Source organism: Gopherus evgoodei, chromosome 4, assembly GCF_007399415.2.
Source record: "Gopherus evgoodei ecotype Sinaloan lineage chromosome 4, rGopEvg1_v1.p, whole genome shotgun sequence".
NCBI classification, from domain to species: Eukaryota; Metazoa; Chordata; order Testudines; family Testudinidae; genus Gopherus; species Gopherus evgoodei.
The window spans coordinates 45,964,968-45,991,498 of NC_044325.1; the positions used below are offsets into that span (position 1 = coordinate 45,964,968).

Genomic DNA, 26,531 nt, shown 5'->3' on the forward strand with positions numbered 1-26,531 from the left:
AAAAGGAGGGGAGACCCAAAGAAAGTCCAGGTGCTACAAGGAGCCATGTGCTGACTCGATAGGGGGCGCTGTGCCCGCTAGCACTGTTCTCCCCAGTGTTGCAAACAGTAGCGCTAGGGGGCGCTGTGCTGTAGGGAGCGGTGGTGGTGATTCCGGACTGTGTGGGGCTGAGGTATCTTCTTAACCACAGGGTGGGAGTGTAACAGGAGCAGTAGCAGAGGACTTGTGGCCCTTCTAGCCGCTCCGGCGAGATGTCGATGGTATAGGATTTGCCTTGCTTGCCGCCATGTTGACCGCGTCCGCTCCTCCCTTTCCCGGAACTGCTCTATCTCAGCTGTCGAATTCTATGATCCCAGCGGCGCCTGTCTGCCTCGCGGTGTAGAGACTCTATAGTTCCATTGGTGGGCGGGCTGAGAAGGGCATAATATGAATATTCAGAAGTAATGAATATTCATCATGTAGTGGCCGGGGCGGGGCGGGGCAGGACGCTGGCGAGGTGACGGTCTCGCTCGGACTCTGGCCGGGGCGGCGGGGTCCGGCTCGGGTTGCCCTGGGCTCATGGCTGTCGGGAGCGCAGCGGCGGGGAGCGGCGGCGGCCGGTGAGTGGGATCGGGGTGTATTGGGGGGGCGCGTTGGTTGGTGGAGCGTGCGGGGGATATGGGGGCACGTTGGCTGGAGGGGTGTGGGGGGACGAAGGGGGCACATTTTCTGGCGGGGCATGCAGGGAGTATGGGGGTGCATTGGCTGGAGGGGTATGTGGGGGGCATGTTGGCTGGAGGCCCCCCCACATACCGCCTGCCAGCCATTGCGTGCCCTCCCCTATTGATTGGCGCGGGTATGGGGTAGGGAGCACATTAGTTAGTGGCAGCGCATGGGGGGCATAGCTGGAAGCAGGGAGGGAGGAAGAGGAGAGGGAAGTTGTGTTGTGTCCAGGATCCCAGGGGCCAGCCCAGGGCGGTGTGGGGCTGACTCAGCTGCTTGTGGGGCACTGGAAAGGAGCCTGAGAGTGTTCTGATATTACAGCCATGAGGGCCATACAAGTATCTAGATAGCTAGGGAAGGGGAGCTGGCAGAGCATGGGTGGTGAGGGGGGTCCATTGGATAGCAAAAGGTGGCTGCTGGGGGAAGAGCTGAGAGAGCCTGGAGGCTGATACCCAGGGTGGGAATGTGGTGTAGAAGGAGATATGAAACTAGCGAAGGGAGTGTGACCCAGAGAGGGGGGAATTGTTGGAGCAACAGAACAGGAAGGTGTCTTTAGCCTCAGCACTTTGGTTAGACTGTAGGATCCAACTCAAGAGTCAGGTGGGCCAGTTTTCCAAGGAATTGTGGATAATTGGGCTTTACCCCTTCTGTAGATGGAATCATCTCATTTTCCCAGTTCTGGTATTTCAATGGCAGGACAAGCTAGATGCAACTTGCCAGAATGTAAAATAGCCACACTTCTTTGGCATGCGCTGGAGGTAGATCTAGAATGCTGGAGCAACAGCTTCTCTGATTCACACTCAGTGAGGTGGGATCAATCCACAATGCCGCATGAAGCATGATAAGGGGTTAAGCCTATCCCAGCCTGTAGAAGGGACAGGAAAGGATTCATATTCTCCAGCATGAGGAGCCATCTTGGCTACTTTCCTTTGGGACCCTCCAGCGCAAAAGCTCTGCTTTGGAATCCCTCACTAATGAATTCTTGTGAACACACTTGACCCCTGGTTGGCCTCGAACCAAGCAGGTGTATGTTCTATGGGGCAGCTCTGCAGTTTGTTCTCTTGGCATGTAGAGTCCTTTATTTTAAGGATCACTACACTCCTGGTGCTCCGAGGCTAGTCCCTGGCCTCTCCTGCAGCTGTCACTAGGGATGTGAGGCTCCTCCATTGTGGTAGAGGAAGGGTTGATAGAGTCTGGTTCCAGGGAAGCAAGCTCTGAGGTGGGGTGGAGCAGAGATGGCTACTTCTCTGTAAAAGGTAGATTACATAGCGCACATTCAGGAGTGCAGTGCCTGCTTGCTAACCTCACTCTCCTGCTTTTTCTCTCTCTCAGCAGGCCCCAGCCTCAGCTGGACCTGCAGTTTCTGCGACGCTTTGGGAAGATCCAGGCCATCTTGTTTCCCAGATGGTCCTCCCAGAATGTGCTCATGTTCCTGACCCTGCTGAGCATTGCCCTGTTAGGTGAGCTAGTGAATGGCTGGGCTGGGGGACAGAGGGGAGGGGTGCAATTCCAGGCCTTTCATTGGGGTATCCTTCTTGCCCCTCCTCCTCCACTGTGCCTCCTCAGCCCTTAATTTTCCCTCTGTGTTTCTTGTTGCCTCCCAGAGCAGTTGGTCATTTACCAGGTGGGATTGATCCCTAGCCAGTACTACGGGGTCCTGGGGAGCAAAGACTTCTCTGGGTTCAAAACCCTGACTGCGATTGCTGTGATACTCATCGTACTCAATTCCACGGTAAGAAAGGCATGTGCTCGCAGAGGGCTAGAGAGAGCAAAGAGGGATCCTATGGTAAGACAGTAACCACCTTCTCTCCTCTCCATTCCCATCTGCCCTCTTAGGGTGGGGAGGAACAGAGAGGGAGTCTATAAAAAAGGAGAGCCCTCACTAGGTTGCAGCATGTATTCTCAAGCCTGGGATCTGTTGTTCAGACCAGGGATCCCTTGTCAGCTTTACTTCTGGGGGAATTCTGCACTACCGTGTGTGTGTGCGCATAATTAATGAGCCATGCATATTTTAAACTTTTTATGCAGAAAAAGCTTCTGCCGAAATGTTGCTGCAGTTCTGCCTTTTTGCTCACCAGAAGGCATTGTGGCAATAGAGCACAGCAGCAGCTCCTGTCCAGCTAGGGAAGAAAAAGAGCCCACCTTCTTCACAGCACCTGTCAGACTGGGTCAGGAGACAGGGTCTATGGGGAGACAGACAGCGTGGGGTGCTGGGGGAGTCAGACAAGGTCTCATAAGGGCTTGTATGGGAGGACAGACTGGGGCTGGGGCTGAATGGGAGTGGAGGCACAGGGCCAGGAGGGAGGGAGGTGTAGGGCCACATGGTGATCGGGGGGTGCAGAGCTACATAGGCACAGAGACACATGGGGAAGGGGATATAGAGCCTTATAGGGACAGGGGGAGGAGTGCAGGCCACATGAGAGTGGGTGTCTAAGTGGGAGTGGAGGGACACATGGGGGTGCCGGAATACGTGGGGACGGGCAGATGTGCCTGACTGAATGGGAGAGGCTAAGTGTCAGCCAGGGTCTTCATGAGGGAAGCTTGCTAACAATCCCTTCCCACCTCTCAAAAAACACTTGTTCCACATTTTTCCCACCCATACCCAACAGCCCTCCAAGTTCACTCCCAGGCTCTTTCCCAACAATTTACTTTACTCTTCCTCAGCTCCTCCATTACCCCTGACTCCCCCAAGCCTTTGCACTGCTTCTGAGGAGTGTGGGAAATACAGTTCTATATTGTAGTTTAAATGAATTATAACTTAGAGTTCTGTATTCTTACGCCTAGTAGGGAATCTATTTGTCAAAAAACATTTTCTGAATCTTTTTTGTTGTCTGGTATTGTTACAGACATACTTGCTGAGAGGTATTTTTAAATAACCAAAAATAATTGAAACTGGCGTGATTATATTGTGTTGTTTTGATTTCTGCAGAATTTGAAAATTGTGTGCAGAATTTTTAATATTTTGGCACAGAATTCCCCCAGGAGTAAAGCTTGCAGCATTGCTCTTGGAGCTTAGTGCCCAAAGGGAGGGACTAGGACTTCCTTCTGCCCTGTGCAGACAGCTGAATGTGGAGTGGGCCATTTAATTTTTTATTGCTGATTCATTTTGGATTTGTATTGTTAAATGATTGCTCTCCCTGCCCCTCTTTTTGTCTCTCTTTGCCTCATCCCAGCTGAAAAGCTTGGACCAGTTTATCTGTAACCTGATGTATGTGAGCTGGAGGAAGACTCTTACCGAATACCTTCATGGCTACTATTTCAAGGGCCAGGTGTATTACACCCTGAACGTGCTGCGCGAGGACATCGATAATCCGTAGGCTGTTCGCAACTTCTTTCAGCTTCTTGCTTGGCGTCTCCTGAACTGCTCCTCGCTCTTTGGCTGCCATGTCTGTGTATCTGGCTGCCCTTGGTAGGGGGCCGTTTTGAGCTCTCTGTGTGTATGATTCTACTCTGTGGGTTTTTCTCTAGCGCTGGGTGGCCTGGGCCCCTGTCTCTGTGCCTGGTGGAAGGCAGTTCCTGATAGGATAGGTATATCTCCAATTTTTTTATATTTATTTTTTTCATAGAGAACTCTCTTCGTTGCCAAAAGATCTCACTGCCTGCAGATTGGCAGAAAGTGTTGTTGTTTCTGCTGGTGGATCATCTTCTGTGCTACCAGGTCTTATCTGCTTCATGCAGCCTCCCTCTGCCCCCACAGCCAGCTCCCTCCCTCAGGGCCTTGCTTCCCTCTTAAGGACCCTCCTCTCCGTGGTAGGGATGTGAGATCATCCTTTAGGCTGGTGCTTTGCCCAGGGTAAATCTTTCCTCTTTGACAGGGCTCAAATATGGAGCAAGGAAAATCTGCCCACTTGAGGCTTAAAATAATGAGACTAGTTATTTGCACAGTGGTATGGGTTATAAACAAGATCCATGTGCTGCGCAAGGTGTTATCCTGTGGCAGGGACTTTGGAACCATACAGCTGGTTCCCCTCCGCCCTCTTCCCCTCTCTCACCAGTCCAGTTGGGACAAGCATCTTTGTTGTTTTTTTTAATTTTAAACGACCCAGAATTTTTAATTGGAATCATGTGTTTTTCTAAAAGGCTTTGACAGCCAGGCAGGGGTCAGCCGGGGCTTTTGACACCCAGGAAAGGCTTGGGAATTGGCTTTGTTTCTTGCAGTAGAGGCCTTTAGAACTCGAGAAGGGGGGTATATCTTCTCTTTCCCAACCCTTTTTGGGCAGGGTCAGAGGTGACTTTGAACTTGGGAGTAGTGGGTGGAGAGTTGAATTCCTCATAGTTCATCCCAGCAAACTTTGACAACTGGCTTCTCCATTACACCCCACTGCAATATTTGCCACTGCATCAACAAGCAAGGACAGGAGGGGTATATTAGCTGGATGATCCTGATAAAATGATGAGCAGCTAAATAGTTAATGTTGCTATTTGAATCGACAGCCTTAGGCTTTTGAGAGGTCCCTCCATTTAGTTGTCACCCCTCCTAGAGCTATTGTTTCAGGCTGCCTATAGATTTTTGTAATCACCGTGTTAGTTGCACTTGTATCACGGAAAGAAGAAGGGCTATATGCTTTTTTTTTTTTTTGTTCAGATTCTGAACTAAATATTTGTGGCAAAATAAAAAAAAGAAATTAGTTCTGTACCACATTAGATGGCTGCATAATGGCATTATACACAGTCCTGCCTACAGGCTGAGGAATGGGTACTTCAGACTTGGATAACTAGTGGTACAATTCACTTCTCTTACTGGTGACACCTCCCAGGGAATTGAGCTGAGCCCAGAGATAGTTACAGGAAATGATTGCTTAATGGGGACCATAACTCTTGTTAATGGAGATGACTTCAGGTAATTTAGTCCTCTCAACTAAGAGGATCATGATCATTCTGTAATAAAAGTGATTTAGCACCACATCTGTGTGGGATGGAGATACAGGAGTGGCACAGCTATGATTCTCAAGCCATGACTGAAGCTGTCGCCAACCTCAAGAAATGTTTGTTGCTGACAAAACTTTGCACTAGAGACCAAACATGCAGAAACAGGTTTAGAAAGTTGTGCCTAAGGTCAAGACACCTGGATGTCTCAGTGTGATAGGCAGCTTGTGCAGAGCATGCATGGATCAAAACTAAAAACTCGTGCACACCCAGCTGTTCCAGGGAAGGAACAGAGAGGGCCCTTACCAGACTTATCTTAGTCAAATGTTTGCTTTTAACCTTGGGATGTGCGCTATATAATCAGGGCCCCCTTGGTTCCTCAGCAAGATGGGACCAAATTGTATGGCAGCAAGTCCTAAATTCTGTGGCAGAATGATTTTATTGTATCGCTATGGAATACTTTTCATTCCCCGCCCCCAAACAAATGTGTTCTGCTATGGCTCATAATTGAAAATACTCCATGACGTAAATGTGTCTGATGGGTTTTCCTCAGGGATCTTCCCCTGCGCCAGGAGGTTAGAGGCTAAGCAGTAATGGTGAGGTGGTGTCTTGTTAGCCCACACCCTGTAATCCAACTGGGGACTACCTTTCTTTCTTTCTTTTTTCTCTCGCTCCCCTCTGTGCTGCAGGGAATAAGTAGATGGGCACCGTCAGGGTAACACATCCAGACAGCTCAGGGTTCTAGCAGGGTATCTCAATTAATATTACTTATATGGAGCCATAAATGTTGCTTAACAGACAAAGGAAAAACAACATTCCTGCCCCCAGTTTCCAGTCTAGTTAAAATGTAACTGGATGAGAGATGGTCACAAACACTTGTGAGGAGGGAGGACAGCAGCAGCACTAAGATCAGTGTATGATGGGGCAGCATAAAAACAAAAAGCTGGTGCTGTTTTGGGGTTTCAGAGGGAGCATGTCACAGAGTTAAGGAAGGAGAGTCTCTCTCTCTCTGGCTCTGGGGAAGCTGTGCCTCCTGTAATGTGTTGGTTCAGGGCACCTCCTTCCTAGGCAGATATTGACAAATTGGAAGGAGTTCAAAGGAGAGCAGTGAAAGTGAGGGATTGATTTATGGAGAAAGTTTTGAAAAATATGTGTAGCTTGAATAAGGGTCCAGCCTACGCCTTAAACATAATCCGGTCAAGCAGCTGATTGCAGCAGGATCAGCCTTTGGCAGCGTGGATAGGGCCCCTAACTGTGTTTGTTAAATGATGTGTGTAATCAGGCTAAGAGGTCTGGAAGTGACTTGGTGGTTTTGTAGTGCACATGGGGCTCCAAGAGATGGCTAAGTAGGGGCAGGGTTGTGAGCACCAAGGATGGAGAAAGAACATTGTGTCTGGGTGTTATTAATGGCATCTTAATAAGTCCTGTCAGGTTGTGGAACGGTTTTGCAAGGGAAGTGGGGGAAGCCCCATTACTTGCTTCCTCAAAAACTGGATTGGACAAAGCCCTGAGAATAGAAAATGGAACAGCCCTCCCCAGGGTGTGGGGTGGTAGCGGTGGGGGAAGAAACTAGGTGCGTCCTGACAGGGCTTTATTATCTCTTGTTCTGATTTGTTCTTACTTTCATACTTGGCTTTAACAGTCAGTGTTGTTTTATGTCGAGCAGAGACCAGCGAATCAGTCAAGATGTGGAGAGGTTCTGCAGACAGCTAAGCTCCATGGCCAGTAAACTCATCATCTCTCCTTTTACACTGGGCTACTACACCTATCAGTGCTTTCACAGGTAGGATCTTTGCACCTTCCCATTGGAGTACTGCACCTCTCAGAGCTGCTTTCATACCGTTCTCGGGAGTGCTACGGTTCTCAGAATTTAGTGGCTGGGAATTTGAATCCTGGCACTAGCACACGGTGTGGGATTCCTGGCACTGATTTGGTGGGAATGACTCTGACTGTATGCGGAGTGGGTAGAGTTCCTAGTCCCAGGGTACTGGGGTTCATGTTTAATAGTGGGGTGAGTGTTGCTGAGACTACCCTCCCAGTCTGGTGTGTGGCCGTTCCTGGGTTTGCTCGCTAACCTCTCTCCATCTTCCCCCTTAGCACCGGCTGGCTGGGCCCAGTAAGTATCTTTGGGTATTTTGTCATTGGGACAGTTGTTAACAAGGTGCTGATGAGTCCCATTGTGTCGAAACTGGTGCATCAGGAGAAGCTGGAGGGGGATTTCAGGTGAGTGGTGGGAGTCTTGCTGTCACTGACCCTTTCTGGAATTGCTCTGCTTAATGCCAGCCTGCTCAGCCCCCAGTCCAGTCCACTCAGTGTTTGACCCATATGTGGCTAATCTCCTCCCCACTCCTCTGACCAAGCAAGTCAGCCTGCTCAGCTCCTCTGAGCCCACTGAACCCAGCCTCAGAGAGACCCATCTGGGATCAACGTGCTATGCCCCACCCATCCCTGCCCCTAGAGTGTGACCTGGTGAGACAGCGCCCCTGGGTCTCCGTTGGTCCAGCCATCAGTGTTTTCCACTGATCCCTTGCTGCTGCTGCTAATTGCAGTGAGGTGCTGTGGAGTAGAGGAAGCACAGAGCTTCTGTTAAGTTGGATCTTGATCCACATTCACCAAGAATGGTGGCTGAGACTTGAGGCATTCCTGTTCCTCCCACCACGCACATGCACTTACCTTCATGATGTGCCTGAAATCCCCACACACACCTTAGGTCTTCTAAATCTCTCCTTATGCTTCAGTGCATAAACTGGAAAGGTATTGGTCAATGACCAGGTGCATTGTAAGGGTTTGACAGCTTCCTCTGAAGCATCCAGCATCCATCATTATCAGAGGTGTGGACAGCAGAGCAGATGTGCCTATTGGTGTGATACGGTGCAGCATGGGGATGCCGGATTAGATGGGCTCATTGATCTGATCCAGTGTATCAGAGATACTGGGCTAGTAAACAAACTATGGGATACTGGACTGTCCCAGCAAGTGGGATGCCAGTGGTCCAGTGTGATTGGTGCAGAAGGGAGGAGACCAAACTAGACCACTAAATTGACCTGCACTGATGGTACCTATGTACAGGGCAGTGTAGTGCCCTTCTGAACCTTGCTCAAGGCCTCTGGCCCTGTGTTCAGGCCCATTTCTGGGCTAAGAATCTGTCAGGTCGCTCAGCATGATGGCAGGAGCAGGGATGGATTTTTCTGCTGCAGGGGTGTTCAGTGTGTAATCCATGGGGTGATCGTGTCTCATGTTTTGGTTTGTGTTGTGCAGGTTCAAGCACATGCAGATTCGTGTAAATGCCGAGCCAGCTGCTTTCTACAGGTAAATGATGGATTAACCTGTTTCTTCTCATCTCTTCTCATGGATCCTTCCAGCTCCTAGAGTACCTGCTCAGTTCACACATTCCAGAACAGTAAGGGAAGGGACCTATCCTATTGCTCGCACTGCCTTGTCCCGTCCTGTTTGTTTAAGGGCCCTTGTCCTTGCCCCCGTGTCTGGTACCAAGTCTCTAACTTGCTGCTCTGCTATGATCCAAGTACAGGGCCTGTGCTGGGTCCTATGGTTCCTTTAAGAAAAAGTGCCTGTAGGAGAGTTTCCTAGACCTGTAATTGTGGTACAGTGCCTTCCTTTGGATTCTGCACAGCACCCTGCCGTCAGTGGTCAACATATAACTCAGGTGCATTAAAATCCTAGGAGTTGGAGAGGAACAACCCTTTCCCCTCTCCCCCTTCTTCATGGTCCAGTTTAGGATTATTCTATGGCCTACAGACCATTTTCTTGTGCATCAGACTGGGGTTCATGTGTAATAGTGGGGTGAAGACTATTCAAGGGCCTCATCCTATCCTGTTAAGATCCTCTCCTGAGATCTGTTCTAATGTTCCCTTTTCCTAATTTGATCCCGCTACTCTCTCCTGTTTCCCCTTTGTTGTCAGTCCAGCTAGACAAACTTTAGTTCTTTCTCTCTCCTCCTAGCTCAGTCCCTCTGGTCACCTTGTTGCTCTTCTCCGAACTGCATCCACTCTGTCAATGTTTGCTGCTACTGAGGTGCCCAGAACTGAGCATGCCATCCCAGGTGGGACCTGCCCAGTGCTGTATGGTGTTTGTAGTGCCTCCCAGCATTGTACCTCTTGTGAATGTTACCAATATGCTCTTTACCTGCCTGAACCAGATCATTACTAAAGGTGTTGCATCCAGCTGGCTAGAACCCTGATGTCTGTGGGCCCCCCGCTTGATAAGGTCTAGAGTGGAGTGCCTGGCTGTGGGCTATGAAGGTCAACGTTCCCCTCACCTTCTAGCCTTAACACTATGGGATCTTGTCACTGGGGGACAACAGGGGCTGCCCCATTCTCCAGCCCTCCCTGTCTCCATTGTGTATGTGGCTCACTGGCCTGATTTGGTTGAGCACCTTTAGTGGTTCTCCCTCCTCGGTCTAGCCCAGTGCTGCGACCATGTGGTGCTAACAATAATGAGAGCTAGAGACATGTATCTTCACTGCTGTATCATCTAGATGTGCTGTGAGCCAAGTTGAACAAAATGGTGTTAAAAGCACCTGCACTAGACCTACACTGGCAGCTCCACCGGGGTTAGCCCCCTGTGCTGCTCCGCTGGGGCTAGAGTTGGTAGAAATTCAGCGTGGACATAGCCTGTGTTTGACTAAACATTTTATCTTTTTCTGCTTTTCACCACCTGAGGGCGCTGTAAACATTATGAATGAGTGGAAGTAGCTGTTGCAGGCCTCAGCCCAGGTGGTTTGGTGTGTAAATGGACCTTTCTGGTGCAAGGAGCTAGGCCCCAAGTGTGCAGTCAGAGTGGTGTGGATCTAAGAGTCAGCAATGACTGCGACTATATCGGCACCTACTAAAGCTGGGGCGGAAGAGGAGCCCCCTTCCAGGCTTGAAATCCAGTCTTAGTCAGACAGCTCCTGGGACATGAATGCAATAGGCATAGATTCACCTGGATTAGCTGTGCAAAGTACTTCATGGTTTGGCTTCTCAGGATGTTGAAGACCTGAGCCAAAGTGACCCACAAGAGACCAGTAATCAGTCCATTGCTGCGCCATCATGGTAACAGTTGTAGAGCAGTGGCCAAAGTAAGGCCTGGACATCTTGGTGGCTAGATGTCACCTCCTCAGCTCGCCTCATGCTTCCCTTTCTGGCTCCAGGAACACTGCAGTGTTTTGTCTATCCGTTCCAGAAGGCTCTTTGTTCAGGTGCATGAAGTAGCACTGCAGGCACCCTAGTCCGGTATTGGGCCTTGCGGTCATCACTTGCCTCTTTTGGCCTGTATGTCTAATAGGAATACCAAGGTGCTCTGGCAGATTCTTTCTCGGGGCCACCTGCCTCAGCCACGAAGCTCTTCAGAGGCACATTCACCAGGCACCTGGGTGTTGAGTGCCTGGCCACCACAATAACATTGCCCAGTTACTATAGTGATGGGCATGCTCCAGATAGCTACAATAGTTCTGCAATGCTTTCATCTCTGCAGTGCACCCAGTATGTGATGGCTTTGGTAGATCCATGGCATGCTACTGTCTTGTTTTGCAGAGCTGGGCAGGTAGAGCACATGAGAACTGACCGCCGGTTGCAGAGCCTCCTGCAGACACAGAGGGAGCTGATGGGCAAAGAACTGTGGCTCTACAGTAAGTGAAGAATTTCCTTGATTTGCAGGGAGCATGTGGCAGCTTCATCAGGGTAATCATCAGGCCTGGGGAGTGCGTCCCCAGGGACATATAGGAGTGTTGGCTACTCCTCCACTGCTCCTGGCTTTAGGAGGCCATACCTATTGGTGTACTGGCACCTCAGAGTTTGTTGCGGGGCCATTGCTTTCCTAGAAGAGAACTCAGGAGAGAATGACATTGGGTGTCACACTGATGCCTTGCGGGGGACACTGACAAAGCCAGAGGACCAAATCAAGAAACCGGTTCTGCTGGAATCCAGACTCTGAGGGGAACAGGTGGCAGCAGCACTTGGGATTTCGGTCATCCACATTAAGAGCATCTGGGAAACTGGGCTCTTGGAAAGGAGAAGGGTTGGTGGGAATGAACGGGAGCTGCTCTGAGATCGTCTGTGTAAAGCATGTCCCTCTTGTCCTGGTGCTGCCCAGAAATCTTGACTGTGATCCTGATTCCAGCTCTGTCTGAGCTAGTCCCTTAATACTTAGGATCGAGGGCAAGTGAGTGCCTTGCCTTCAGGGTAGAATCTCAAGCTTTGCAAACAGTGGAGTGGTGTATGTGGGAATTCTGAACACTTGAGCATTTCTGCCTTTCCTGTGTTCCTTAGGAAGGTCAGTGATGTAGGCTTCCTGCCCCAGCCAGATCCCCCGGATATTCTTTCCTGCGTCCTGGCTTGGCTGGCCACTTTGCTTCCCCACGTTTCTAAGAGGCAGCAGGGGCTCTGGCATTTGGAAACAAGTAGGCTGGGTTTTTTGCCCTATCTAAGGATTCTAGCTACGTGGGTGGTGGTATCTGGATGGCTTTCTCCACTTTGGTGCCCTGGCTGGGAGAGCTTCATGCCAACTGGTTTCATCCCTGCGATGTGGGTCTTTTGCTGTCTTTTGCCTTGGCACGCGAGGTGCAGTGTGAGGCGTGTGAATGGGAGGGTGGAACTAGTTCTGTTTGGCCTCAGAAATTGGACTTGGGTTTGCCTGGGACAGAGGGTGCTCCCTGCTCATTAACTCCTGCCAATGTGTTTGTATCCAGTTGGGATCAACACCTTTGACTATCTGGGCAGCATTCTGAGTTACGTGGTGATTGCCGTTCCCATCTTTAGTGGTGTCTATGGGGACCTGGATCCAGCCCAGCTGAGCGCTCTGGTCAGCAAGGTGAGTTCAGCACCATCTCCTAGAGGAACGTTTTCCATGTGCTGCGTTTCTTCCCCTTGTATCCTGCAGAACACTAGGCCAGGGGATGTGACATAGCATACAGGCTGACTCAATCCTGAGGGTCTGGTGTTAAGTCCAGAGAGAGCCATGTGCTGTGCAAGGCTGGGCTCCAACAGAAGGGGTATCTGGTATTGAGAGCAGAGCGAGGAGTGCGCTGCGAGACGCAGTGCTGGAGGTTGAGGTTGAGGGCGTGACTTGGTAGGGGTGGCTGACTTCACTGGGTCACATTCAGGACATTCTTTGTCAACATAAGGGCTAGAAACATAGGTTCTGTGCCTGCAAAGTCTGAGGTCTGTGATTGACTCGCTGCACTCACATATGGAAAGCTAATCACACACACAGGCATTTGCAGGATCAGGCCCTCCTGTTTTAAATGAAAGGTTTATATACTGATGAGACAGCACGAGGCATCGGAGCAGGGGTGGGCCCATGTAGCACTGCCAAGCCCACTGCTTCTGCTGACTGAAACCAGATTCTTGGCTCCAAAAGTCCCTGTCTGCATGGAACTGCTCTGTCTAGAAGGCTGATCTCTCTCCTGCTTTTGTTGCCTCACTAGGCCCCTAGGGAGGGGCCTCCAAATCTTACTGGTTCCCAGCTGAACAAAAACCGTCTGAGACTGGTAATGCAGATCTAAAAGCAGCCAGCTTAGCATTCCAGGCTGTGTAGCAGAGACATGAATCTGAGGGTAGCAGACCACTTCCAGTGCAGGGTGGGGAGGAAGTGGTCAGTGTGACACCAGGAAGAGGACACTGACCCCAGTGCTGGCAGGAGTCGCAGTGCAACTTGGCAGGACTCATGGATGTGCTAACCAACCAGCTGCAGCCTGTTTATTCAGAATTCCTTTTGGTTCTTCTGATTGTTCCTCTTTCGCTTAAAGCTGTTAGAGGTTTTAACCCTTGGAGTACTGAGAGGAGCTCCCTACACTCTGAGATTCCTACGGCATCAGTGTGATGCACGTGTCCAGGGCTCTAGGGAGTGTTCAGGCCAGTGGGGATTCCTGTGGGGAATGAGTCCTAGTGCCCTCTCCTCGCCGAGTCCTACCACTAGGCCCCCGGCCAGTTTTGGGGTTTGCAATGGGCTGATCGTGTTCCCTTCAGGGATGGCCTTATGGGAGGCAGTTCGCTCAGTGGCTGCAGGGAGTGAGAAAGGACAGCTCCTGGCAGACACTGGGAGGGATCTCCCCTGGGTCAGTCTACAGGCTGGTGCAGGTGAGCCCTGTTAAGTCTCTTGTCTGGTGCTGCTTTCTCTGTTGTTCGTCCCTCTTTGGGTCACCACTCTCCTAGAGTCTGAGTGGCTGCACATGCCCAACTGTGATGGCTGCCCCTAGCTGAGAATATGGTATCCTATTGCCACTAGCTTGCTGGCTGCGAGGGCAGGCACAGCTGCCTCAGCTCTGGGTGCTGCAGCCCCGTCTCTGTGCTAACTCTTCTCATGTGATTTTTTCCGGCAGAATGCCTTTGTCTCTATTTACCTCATCAGCTGCTTCAGCCAGCTCATCGATCTCTCCGCCACCTTGTCTGACGTGGCTGGCTACGCACACAGGTGAGAGTTGCCCTCCCTTAGTCCTGTCTCCAGGAGAGGGAACCTTCTTGGTGCCTGAGTGCAAGGCTTCTGGGAATGTCCCAGTCTGCAGCTCTGACAGAAGTGGGGAAGCTTGTACCCTAGGCAGGACTCCTTGGAAAGGGGTGATTGCTAATGTGGGGTTAGCTTGTAGGAGGTGTCATTCTTAGTATGAAGATAGCATCCACAGACCCAAACCCAGATGGTGCTAGGCATGGTCCGTCCATACACCTAGTGCAAGATTGCCCTTGCCCCAGAGAACTCACACTCAAAGGTCACTGCCGTGGGCCCATTTGGAACCGAGGTTGTCAGGGAGCACTTCTCTCCAGAGGCTGGGTGCTGATTGCCTATGACTGGAATCCCCTTGCCAGCAGAGGCCACTGAGGAGGCGAGAAGCTGAATGGAAGGGTAGCTCTTCCTTTAAAATATGTCTTAGTCGCAGCCCGCTAGTGTCCATGTGCTTTCTAGTCCAGTGAGTAGCTTGCAATGGAAGGCACTGAACTGGCTGCATCTTCTTCCCAGCATTCCTCCTAAAGCTCCCCATCATGCCCACTGCTTAGGAACTCTGGGTAATTAAAAAACAAAAGAGAACTCTTTTTTTTAACCTCCTTCCATTCCCCCAGTAGTGAATGTCATGTTAGTGGTTCAGCCTGGCAGCTCTGTAGGATAGGACTTGCTCTACGTCCTGTACAGCACTGAGCACGTTGCATTAAATACAATCTGTTAAGAAGCCCAGTGAGGACAGGAGCTGGAATATGGGGAGAGGGCTGCAGAGTCATGTCTGTCCCTCCTGCTACCCACTCTGTCTTACAGAATTGGGGAGCTGCAGGAGACGCTGCTATCTCTCTCCAGGAAACACCATGATTGTGAATCAGAAGCCAAAACCAACTGGGACTTTGACAAGTGAGTATCTGCGGCCAGCCTGAGCTTGGAATGGTAACTTACTGTCTGCAGCTGGGTTTCCAGGCTGTCAGAAAAACTCTCATGTTCATCAGGCATTTTGGATGTGCCTCTGGGATTGTAAAATAGGGTTTCCTCCAAACACTGCAGCATCGGGTCCTTCTCCCTTGAATTCCCACAGGGGTGCTATAAGGAGAGGCAGAGGTCTGCATCCGGTGTGCCTGAGGAATAGGCATAGATTAAACGACCATTGGGCATGTCCCTAAAATCTCCCTGAGGCAGGGAAGTATGTTCATATCACTGGAAAATCAAGGAATCTGTAGCCTTGGAAATGAGCCAGCTCAATAAGAGGCGGGAGTTGGTAGCCGGATGTTTGTGAAAAAGCCCTTTGAGGCCAGCAAGTTGAGTCTGCCAATGTATTCGTAGTCATGTGGTCTGTTACTAGCTGCCTCCTCTCCCCGCCAACTGTCACGCTCATCTGTTGCGTCTTGTTTCAAATTAGTTTATAAGCTGTTTGGGGCAGGGCGCATGTCTTCATGTGCGTGCATGTACATGTAGCACCCAGTACAGTGGGGTCCTGATCCCAACTAGGATTTCAGGGCACGACCATAGTGAAAATAGTAAATGTGTCTAGAGAGAGAGAAGCTCTATCTAGTCTGCTCCGACCCCAGCAACCAGTTGGATTGTTCCTGATAATGTGTTCTCCAGGGCTTTGGCCAATTTCAGGCTTCCTGCAGTTCCTCACTATGGGGCTCTCCTTCAGCATTTTCCTTCTTGCTACTGTCCCAGGTCATCACATCCTGTCGGACATGGACAGCCCCTGCATTTGGGGGTGTTTCTACGCTTTTGAATGTGTTCCTTCCATTTGTGGGATTAGTACCAGTACTTGGAGGGGTGGGGACCTGACAGCATGTTCAGGGGCATGGGTCAGCCTTTCCAAACCTAGAAGTCTAAAGCAGGCCTGAATCAAAGTGTCCTGCCTTTCACGGATGAGGACTGCAGTTTCCAAAGTCTGAAAATCCTGGCCTTGGCCTCTGTCAGATGCCTCTGGCCAGCAAAGTAACTTCTATTCCTGCTATTTCTGCTGCCTCTGTGCTCCCAGATTCCTTCCTGCTGGGTTCCTGGGCCAGAGCAGGTTGCTGAGGAGATGGATGGATTCGCCTCACGCGTCAGGATTGTTGCTAGCTGAGCTCAGAGTGCAGCTCCTTATGGCATAGCTGGTATAAATGACACCTTGATTCCCCAGCGACTGGTGCTTTCTAGCTCCGAAGGCTGGAATCTGTTGAGTTTGTCAGTAGGCACCAGTCGCCATGATATCTAGGCCCTAAATATGACATTAGGGGAGGCATAAGTCATTTGAAAGGCATCTGCTCCTCACCACCTCAAGGCTCAGTCACTTACCCTTGGTTCTTTTCTTCTCTCTCTACCTTGGTTTCTGGGTTCCAGTGGTCCTGGAGAGCAGACTGTGCTGGGGGATACAGCCTTCCTCCTGGAGCGAGTCTCTCTCTCAGCTCCATCCTCGGACAAGCTGCTCATCAAGGACCTGGACCTACGGATTTCCCAAGGGAATAATCTGCTGATTGTGGGGAACACTGGCACAGGGAAGACATCACTCCTGAGGGTCCTTGGTGGCCTCTGGGATTGCACACGGGGTAAGGATGGTGACTCCTCCAAAACCTCATCCAACTAAACAGAGGGCAGGAGCTGGTGCTGCCGCAGAGAGGCTGGTGGGTGGAACTTGCCCCACTTGTGGGAAGTTGGGGCCTCTGGCACTTGTGAGTGTGAGTGCTGTCACTGGTGCATTCGAGCTGTCCCCTTTCCCGTATGCTGTTGTGTGAACTTCCCATCAGTGCACTCTGCTGAGCACCTGACCTTTGATATGTGGAACTGTGATCATTACCTAGTGCTTGCATCTCACTAATGCAGGCCTGTGCACCGGGAAAGGGCTAGAAGGTGAGCTTGTGAATTGGTGTGACTCTCTCTTGGATCTATACAGGGAACATCCACATGCTGACCTGCTTTGGCCCCCATGGGGTGGTGTTCCTGCCACAGAGACCTTTCTTCACAGATGGAACCCTGCGAGAGCAGGTGAGTCAGCTTGGTGCAGGGGTCCCACAGGCTGGCTGCACAAAGTGTGACAGTCCCAGTCCCTAGTTGTACTCAGAGCGGATGAGACAGGACAAGCAACTCCAGTGCTAGGAAATTGTGGGCTGCATAAAGGCTCATAGGAGAGAGGACAGGTGACAGCTCATCTCCTCGTGTCTGAGTTCTGGGCACAGCATGTGGCTGTGATGAACTCCATGTCCAGCTTCCTCTGACATGGGTCTGTGTTTGGTTTGTTCAACCAGGTGATATATCCTCTGAAGAAGATTTATCCAGTTTCAGGTGAGTGGAAATTAAATGAAGCAGCTACTAAATGGTCACTGGCTGCACCTGTCCTGTACACCCCACTGGCACATTTTGTTTCTAGCCCAGCCACCTCCCTGCTGATCCATACATTAGCTGCACTAACTCATTCTGCCTTTGCTGCCCTTAGTGTTTCCTTGAAAGCCTTATCTGTGTCTGTAGTTCAGTTCCATGCTCTCCATACACTTCCGGGAGGAGGATTCGCTCTTGTGAACAGCCCTTTGTGAAGCCGCATTGGCCGTTGCTTGTCTCTTGTGCTCGGCATCATTGTTCATTGCTACTTATGTATGGAATCTTCTAGGGTTCCCTGCTGATCTCCATACAGGTGTGTGGAGTAGAAGTACTCAAATCACCCTTACTACACGTCTCAATTCTCCCAGATTCTGAATTAGTCACACATTGAGTCTGCACCTTCTGATCAGTAAGAAGTAGGTCCATGAAGGGTATTTTAGGAGTGGAACTCCCCCATGAGAACAAGATCAGTGGATTCAAGTACTCGGGTGCTGTGGATTTTCTCTCTCTCCGTGCTGCAGTAGTTGCCTATGACACTCCTTTGTTCTTTGTAATGTTACCCAAAATATTTCATCACCAGCCCCCTTCAGAACCAAATTATGTCTTGTTGTCATGGTAAATAATAGATATTTCGTTAGATTTCTGAAAGCACCTTTCCCAGCAGATCGTGTGTGTGTGTGTGTGTGTGTGTGTGTGTGTGTGTGTGTGTGTGTGTGTGTGTGTGTGTGTGTTAAAAAAAACACTCAAATATACAAAAACAAAGCTTACAAAAAAGTGCTCCGCAAACTGCCCATCCAAAGTTTACCCAGACCACAGGGCTACCTGTCCAATGTAACAGCTCTTTGTCACACAACCCACGATTGGATGTTCCTTCTCCTGGACTTGTTGTGTTGGATGGTGGGTATTTATGCTGTACCATGGTGGGCTGGACAGTCATTTCTTGTAACTTTTATTGTGTTTTATGTCTGCTTCACAGAGTATAGAGCCTGCCTAGGGAGCCTATTCTAAATAAACCTACCTCCTCACAAAGAACCTTAGAAAATAGCTGGCTTTTGCATTATGTCCTGAAGGCAAATGAATCTTGGTTCTGTCAGACCCATTGGAAGTGTGTTCCAGAGTCAGGCCGTGCTGTGGGTGGTATCTCTTCTCCCCTCCCCCAAGCACACCCCTGTGACCGTTGTAGCCAGGAGTCAAGCCTTGTAGGATTCTGTCAGTTATAACCAGACTGGAGTCTGATTGGAAGCCCGTGCAGACTGCAGAGCTCCAGTGTAATGTTATCTGAGTGAAGTAATGCCCAATAAGCTGGTGACTACATTCTGCTTCCAGATAGGCTGGAGGCATAGCCACATGTAGAGTGCATTGTAATTGGCTGATGTCAAGGTGGCAAAGGCTAACTTCACTTCAGAGAGGCATTTGGTAGGTATGAGGCCCTTCTGCTCAGCTTCCACATCAGCTCATGTGTCCATTTTAGATTCCAACTGGCTGCCTCGTTTTAGCTCTGATATTGTCCCTTAATTTGTTGGAACTTCTTATTCCCCTCCCAGAACTCCCCATTTGCAGATGCTTGTGTTCTGACCCCAGGGATTTCCTGGCTTGCAATATGAGGTTTAGAGCTTTTAGGCAGTCTTGCTTAAGGCAGGTTTCTGTGGCAGTTGGGAACAGTCAGAACTACTGAACCCTTGGGCTCTGTGTTCAGGCTGTTTCTCCTCCCTTGTTTTCCACTGACCCAGGTTCTAGATACAGCTCTGAAATCTGCTGCCTAGAGTGGCAAGTCTGTTCTGCTCATGGTGCTGCTCCTGGATGTTGGTGTTTAACCTCCCCTGCATGCGGTGGGCCTGTAGGAGCTGCTTGAGGATTAGCCTTGGGCCGAAGGGTGGAGTGTGAAATCTGCAGCTCTTCGGTGATTCAGACGGACAAAAGTTAAACTTTTAAATGACTTTATTAAAAGATATGCAACCAGAAACTCTCATGGGAAGCAGTGGGAGATTTGGGCCCTTGTTAGCCCATCCTTGGTGATCCCACGAAGGTGTTGCTTTAGTGGTGCCGTTGTCCTGAACATGTTGATGATGCTTTTTGTGTTCTAGGGTCTGCAGATGATGAGAGGATCCTGCAATTCCTGGAGCTGGCTGGGCTGGTGAGTTGCTAAGGGAGCTGACAACAGCATAACGGGCCTGTGCTGTCACTGGAGGCACTGTGCTGTCCTATGTCTCCCGGCAGGGCAGCACAGTGCTGGGTGTCATGTGCAGGGTGTTCTCTATAACCTGGACAGAACCCTCCCACTAGGCTCAGCAGAGGAGGAGTATTGCCATGGAAGGTGTGACACCGGTGAGGAGGTGGGAACGTATCAAGGGCAGGAGTGACACCGGGTTGAGAGAAGGGTTGTCATGGGAAGGTGAAATCAGGAGGCACATTTGTGAGAAAGATGGAAAGGGGTTATTGAGGACAGCACTGGGGACTAAGAGCGATTCTATTCAGGGCTGTATCTGCCATGGGAGGCTGTTGCTCAGAGCTGGGGACGTGCTCGCATTTTCATTAGTCTCTCTCCTGTGTCATTTGCAGTCTGATTTGTTGGCGCGCACAGGGGGTCTGGACCAGCAGGTGGATTGGAACTGGTAAGGCTGGGGCAGTGTTTGAGGCTGGGTTTGTGTAGATCTCCTGTTTTGTGGAAGTGAGTGCGGAGCAGTCACACAGAGCTGACCTGACTTCCAAGGGGAATATCCTCTGCATCCCGCCACACTGGGATAAGGGAATGGTATTTGGGAACAAAGATGGCATTTTAGCATTGAGAATCTGTTCCTGCATCCCTGCCCCCAGCATCTGAGTCTGATAGTCCTACGTAGGCACATCTGCTCCCAAGGCAATCTGAGATCCCTGGAGTTGCAGAGCCACCCCTAAACTCTAAATCTGACAGCTCTGGGTGCCAGCCTTGGAAAGGAGCTGGCTCCATGTGAACGTGGGGGGCTGAGTGCCTCTGCAGGAGACTGCTCTGAGCCCACTGCTCTGTGATGCAGACAGTGAAGGTGGCTCACATGGTTCTCTGGTGTTACTGATTGCCAGAGGGTTAGGTTCATCAGCAAGTTGGTGCTAATTGCCCATCGTTCTGATTCTTGTCTCTGCTGCAGGTATGACATCCTGTCCCCAGGGGAGATGCAGAGACTCTCATTTGCAAGGCTCTTCTATCTCCAACCCAGATATGCAGGTGAGTGACGGCAGGCTGGAGAAGAGCGAGTCTCTGTGCAGCTGGAGGGATAAACCGGCAGAGAGACTGTTTAGAAAACCCCCTTTCCTTTGCCAGGAACCGTCCAGATCTCTTTGCCATCAGTCATGACTTCCTGTGTGCACCCTCCAGCTGCTAGATGAAGTGTGCATCTGTCCCAGTGAACATATTTATACAGTCCCATAGTTCAGGGTGCCTGCTGGACCAAAAAAGTGGCAAATATCTGCCCTAGGGAGCTTTTGTCTGTTAAACTAAACTGTGCAAAAGAGGCTGAACAAAGGTGAGGGAGAACCAGGGGTCCCACTGAGACAGAGCACATGAGATGCTCTCCTGTGTTGGCATCTCTAATTCTTTCCCTCAGCTTTAATATATTAAAATCTGTGATCAGTGCCATGGGTGGAGAGGGACTGCAGAAGACGGGAAGGCTAATGGGAAGAAGTGTGTGAGGAAGAGGCGTTTGAAGGCGAGCGAGGCTGTATGGTGCACAGGGCCATTGAGCATGTTCCTGGCTCAAGGGCAGAACAGGAAAAGGCACCAGGCTGCTTGTGAGTAAAGTGACAAAAGGAGAGTATGAATTGCCATGGGACGGTATCTCATGAAGGATGGACTGAAAACACACACTTTCCCTGGGGCTCCTACACAGGTTGTAGCGTGTGAGCTCCCCCTCTTAAAGGGGCTGAAAGCATCATCCATTATTAAGATTGCCTGATACTTGCCATTACAAGACCCTGTTTTCAGTTGTTTATAACTTTTGCTAAACAGTAACCATTCAGGCTGAAATCTATGCTGGGTGTCTGCTCAGGTTCACAGGCCTGGCTGGGCTTCCCCTTCTGGATGCTCACAAGGCTGCTATGTCTGGACCCATGTGCTTGGATCTGTGTACTTATAAGCTCTCCTGAGTCTGGGTAGGCTCTAGCCACAGTCTCTGGCATGCTTTCCAGGCACTTCTAGGGAATGGGATTCCACAGTCCACCTGCCCTGGGCCTCCAGGGCCACACTTTGGAGCAAGGCCTTGAAGTTTGGCAAGGAGATGGCCTTTGTGTCAGGAATGTGCCTTTTGCCATCCTCCAGGAAAATCTGCCCAAATTTTAGTCAAGTTATAAGCCTTTCAAAAAATTGCAACTTGCACCTGCTCATTAAAGACTTGCTAGAGTTTCGGAGCTAGCTTGGCAGAAGAGTCGATCTGCATTGGATGGGCTGTAGCCCAGGGCTGAGTCAGACTTTCCCTACAATTGCTGCTGTAGGCTGTGTGAGAACTGGACAGTAGAACTGAGAGCACAGAGCCTGTCTCTCCTGTGCTCTCAGTGGGATGAGGAACCCGGGGTGGGTAAGAGGCAGGAATGGGACAGGTTGGAGGAGACAAGGCAGAAGGGGTCAATGGGGGAAGGGCAGAAGAGGCTGTGTCCTCTAGAACGTGTTCCTTCCAGAACCTGCAGTGGAACCCAAGACTCTGGAGTCTCACCATTGCTCTGGTGTCAGCAAAGATCTGTGAAATCCACTGGTAAAGTGGTTTCACAACACCCTCTAGTGCTGGTTACACGGGCAACCTTAATCCTGGCTTTTGAGTGTTTGACTTTGCAATCTTACATATCTGCACTGAAAGTACATTATTATGTGTCTGTGTGTAGTACAGGAGGTAACTTGTGAGTGAATGTTTTGTTCATTGTGTACCGTGGACAAAGTACAGGTGGAGGCAAAAAAGCTCAATACTGTAACTCAGCTCTATCAGGTTCTCTGGCCCACAGTGAGAGAGTTGTTGGGGAGAAGGTTGTGACTGGGCTCGCCACTAGATCACTTCCCCTCCAGGGAGAGGCTTGTGCATGAATTATTTACAGTAGCTGTTGGTAATGATCACGTAGCGTTTTGGCAGGGCGAGGGTATCTGTGATCTATATTCCAAGGGGAGGTCGGGTGTAGGGATTGAGTGGTATTAAGTGGGGGAGGGGGAAGACACACCAAGTGGGAAAAATGATCTCATCCTTAGCTCAGTTGTTTACCAGGAAATTTTCTACATGGGGGTGCATATTCAGCAAGGCTCCCTGAAAGCTCCATCGGGGAAGCTTGTAACCCCACTTAGTGCAACATTTTCATAGAAGAACATCAGAAGTCACTTTTCAAAGGTTGAGCTCATGGAGTCTCCTCTTCCTCAGCTGGCGGCTGTTATTATGGGGGCCCTGGTGTTCAGCAGTGCCACACAACCCAGCCTTTGGTGTGGAATTGTGCTCTGGAATCTAAACTTTTGTTTGTTTTCTCGCTCTAATGGTTGTGAAGATAAACTTGAAAACGTGACATGCTCAGAACCAGTGCAGTGTTGTCTGTGTATCAGCAGGAAGCCTGAAACAGTAGCTCTGGGAGGGAGTGTTGTGCTTAGGAGGGAAAAATCAAGTGCACAGCTACAAAATGGAGAATAAATGGCTCAGCAGCAGCAAAGGATCTGGGGCCTATAATAAATCATAAATTGAATATGAACCAACAATGTGATGCATTTGAGAAAAGGCAAATTCCATTCTGGGTGTATTAACAGGAGAATCATATCTGAGCCATGGGAGGTATTTTTTCCACTCTACTCTGCACTGGCATGGCCTCAGCTGGAGTATTGTGACCAGTTCTCGGCACAACACTTGAAGAAAAATGTGGACAAATTGGAGAGTCCAGAGGACAGCAACAAAAATGAGAAACAGTTTAGACAACCTGACTTATGAGGAAAGGTACAAAAAACTGGGCATGTTTAGTCTTGAGGAAAAAATAGTGAAGGGGGGAACCTGATAAATCTTCAAATATGTTAAGGGTTGTTATTGAGAGGATAGTGATCAGTTTTCTCCATGTCCATTGAAGGTAGGACAAGAAGTAATGGGCTTAACCTGTAGCAAGAGAGATTTATGTTGATATCAGGAAAAACTAACTGTAAGGCTCATTAAGCACTGGAACAGGTTACCAAGGGACATTATGGAATCCCTGTCACTGGAGGTTTTTAAAAAGAGATTAGACAAACACCTGTCTGGGTTATCTAGGTTGACTTGGTCCTGCTTCAGTGCAGGGAGCTGGACTAATTGACGACTTGAGCCCTGCACTTCTATGATCTGTCCCATTCATCACCTTGGGATGTTGATTCTGAAACCTAAAGATCCAAATGTACCTGGCAGCCTTGTTGAGCTGGATGTTTCTGCTAAAGTGAATCGAGAGTGGAAGTGCTTCCAGCACGATCCCCTGCCACCAACACCTGCAGCTTGTTTCCTCACAACCCTGGCCACCTGTACAGACATCTTTGGCATATTGAAAACTGAAAACTGTGGAGTCTGTAAAATACCCCAGGGACTCCAGGAATATAGTATTCATTAAACACCTTCATTTTTAATTTCAGTGATTACACAGGCTGCAGAATTTCCAGTCTGCCCACCTGTGTAACTGAAGTCAGAAACATTGCCACAGAATTGAGGTCCAGCTTGTGGAGTGAATGGGGCAGGGGTTCTACCTTCCCCAATGTCTCCAGCCCTTGAGCTTTCTCATAGGGGAGACTTCTCCAGATTATAAGGTGTTTGAAGGTTTCTTAGGGAAAGACAAATCCCGGTGTTACTCACTGACATCTGACTGTGCTGGAGGGGGTACATGACATGAGCTGCATTCTTTTTGCTGGAGTAGGAGTCCTGCTGGGAAGACCAGGTTTCCCCTTCAGTAGATAGTAGCTTTGGGAGCTCGGACCAGCGGTGAACAAAGGTCCCTGCCCTGCTTCTCTGGTATCTTTTGTACTTTGCCTAAGAGTCCCTCCATGGAGGTTTCAGCCTTGACAGCTCCATGCAGCATGTGAGCAAGGGTCTCAGAGCTGCTCAGTCCAGAATCCACACCTATAGGGAAAAGCAGGCTAAAGAGCAGGGATTGGCCGGGCTGGCTGGCTAGCCTGACTGGTTGCAGTCCTTGGATGATGCCATGTTGATGGGGCTTTCTGCTTTGCTCTTAGTGTTGGATGAAGCCACCAGTGCTTTGACAGAGGAGGTGGAAAATGAGCTATACCGCACTTGCGCTCAGCTGGGGATGACGCTAGTCAGCGTGGGACATCGCACCAGCCTGGAAAAGGTGAGACTGAGAGCGGCAGACCTATTTCCATCAGCATGGGCGGCCTGCTAGCTCCTGAACTGAATTTGGGACTGAACAGGGCAGGGAGATGAATGGCAGAGGCATATGTTGTCAATGGGTGGATGGTGTAGAAGTGGGCAGGGAAGGAGAGGGATGGTGGGGTGTACGTGGGCCAGCTCCTGGGGAAGGAGTGGATCCCCCTTTGAAGGCAAGGCACTCAGTTGTGTGTTGCTGAATTGCAGTTTCACACTTGGATTTTGAAACTCTCTGGAAGAGGAAGATGGGAACTAACAAGAACCGAGAGAGCGAGGCGGCTCCCAGTGAGTGAGGGATGCTGAAGAAAGTACAGAGGCTTGAGACTGGAGCTGCAGAAACACCTGATTAATAGATGTTGAATTGCAGAGCCACCAGGAGCCAATAAGTATTCAGGGAGGAGGTGATGGTTTCTGGATTTTACTGAAGGAACCAGGGCTGAGTCTTTCCTTTCTGCCTGTTGTCGAAGCTGTTTGTTGTTGGATGCTGCTGAGAGTGGAGGTTTCCATCCCTCCCAGAGGGGGCTTCTCCCCAAAACATTCCCCTGGCATCCGATCCCCTCTTCCTACCTATCGTGGTAGGAGGGAGCAGAAGGAGCCCTATTTTCTTGCTCCTTTTGAGAGAGGAGATAACTTTGGATGGAGGAGGGGAACTCCTGGGTGCCAGGAGAAAGCATCCTCTGGTGCTGTGCAAAGGCATGGCCAGTGGTACCTGCACTTGACTGCAGTGTGGTGCTGGCTCAGAAAGGACCAAAGTCTCCACAGGGACCACTATCATCTGAACTGAGGCTGAGATTTGCAGGGATGGACAGGGCTCATGTCTCCTCATTCTGTTCAGGGCCGTGCTCAGCACATGATGGATTAATCCACGGAGTTTGTGTCATTTTACCCCAGGCTGAACCTCACTAGAAGCATTTTGCATTAAAATCCAGGGCCTGTTAGCATGGAGTATGTGAGGCAGCCTGAGCTGGTGCCAGACAGTAGTCTCCTCCTCCTGTCATCCTGCACTAGGGCTGGCCTTATGAGTGGACGAAGTGGGCAACTGCCTAGGGCATTGGGGTGGGGGAGGATGTGGCGTCTCAGTGCCACAAGCTGGTGGGACTGGGCTACCACAGCACAGGTGAGTGGAAGCTGGGCTGGAGCCCCTGGCCAGCCGGGCGGGTGCTGCCCTGAGCTGCCAGCCTTTCTGGGAGCTGCAGGCAGCAGGGTACCCCCTACAGAGCCAGTAGACAGGCCCTGGGTCCCCCCTTCCTGTGGGCACAGGCAGTAGCTGTGCACTCCCTCCCCTCCTGCTTGGTGGTCAGGGGTGTATGGTGAGGGGAGACCCTGGGCTCAAACTTCTCCCTATGCAGCCTGGCAGGCACCTGATCTCTGTGCCCCATGCTACTGTTCTCTAATTCAAAGGGTGCCAAAATATAGATTCAGCAAGGGTGCCATTTTCCCTAAAGCTGACCCTGTCCTGCATGGACACCGCTCTCCCACACAGACACAGTGCTGTGGCAGTGGGTTTGGAGCAGCCACAGGAAAAGCGTGGGTGCTTAGTGTTTTACATGGACATGCTGGAGCTCGGAGCCATCCTGAAGAGAAGCCTCCAATCTGGGATCAGCCAACCTCCACCTTCTGCCTCTTTCCTCATTATCCAGATGCAGGGAGGGGTATGGTGGCTTCTCACTAGGGCCTTCCGCTTCCCAGGGAGGAAGCAGGGCCCCCTTCCACACCCCTTCTGCCTGCCTCACCCTCACTCTTACTGCCCCCAGACACGGTCACTTCTCAGAGGAGCGGTCTGCTTTGGAGGTCCAAGATCTTCAGTGCTGGTGTGAAAAATAAAGGTCTGATCTCAACTGAATTACTGGTGCCTGTTGATTGGCTTTTTCTAGGCTAGGTCCCAAATTAGACAGG

General features: G+C 50.4%; 1 protein-coding gene across 4 annotated transcripts; it reads left to right on the forward strand.

Moving 5' to 3' along the window:
- The first annotated feature begins 454 nt into the window (after positions 1-454).
- ABCD4 (ATP binding cassette subfamily D member 4) lies at positions 455-26,478 on the forward strand. 4 transcript variants are annotated; one of them, XM_030559180.1, is made up of 19 exons: positions 455-599; positions 2,035-2,162; positions 2,307-2,434; positions 3,876-4,015; positions 7,235-7,351; positions 7,666-7,791; positions 8,827-8,877; positions 11,100-11,194; positions 12,254-12,375; positions 13,886-13,977; positions 14,809-14,898; positions 16,342-16,547; positions 16,892-16,983; positions 17,244-17,280; positions 19,398-19,447; positions 19,873-19,925; positions 20,436-20,512; positions 24,485-24,600; positions 24,843-26,478. In XM_030559180.1, the coding sequence occupies exons 1-19, from the start codon at positions 559-561 to the stop codon at positions 24,936-24,938; spliced, it is 1,857 nt and encodes a 618-aa protein (XP_030415040.1). In that variant the 5' UTR covers positions 455-558; the 3' UTR covers positions 24,939-26,478. The 4 variants fall into 4 exon arrangements, with proteins under 4 accessions (XP_030415040.1, XP_030415041.1, XP_030415042.1 ...); XM_030559181.1 differs by having other exon boundaries at positions 2,038-2,162; XM_030559182.1 differs by lacking the exon at positions 455-599 and having other exon boundaries at positions 2,072-2,162; positions 2,312-2,434.
- The last annotated feature ends 53 nt before the right edge of the window (positions 26,479-26,531 follow it).

Excerpts from the sequence above, each read along its gene's own strand:
- ABCD4 (XM_030559180.1), top strand. The coding sequence starts at position 559 with ATGGCTGTCGGGAGCGCAGCGGCGGGGAGCGGCGGCGGCCG. Across the intron at positions 600-2,034 it reads GCGGGGAGCGGCGGCGGCCG|CAGGCCCCAGCCTCAGCTGG; the intron begins GTGAGTGGGATC and ends TCTCTCTCTCAG. Across the intron at positions 13,978-14,808 it reads GTGGCTGGCTACGCACACAG|AATTGGGGAGCTGCAGGAGA; the intron begins GTGAGAGTTGCC and ends TCTGTCTTACAG.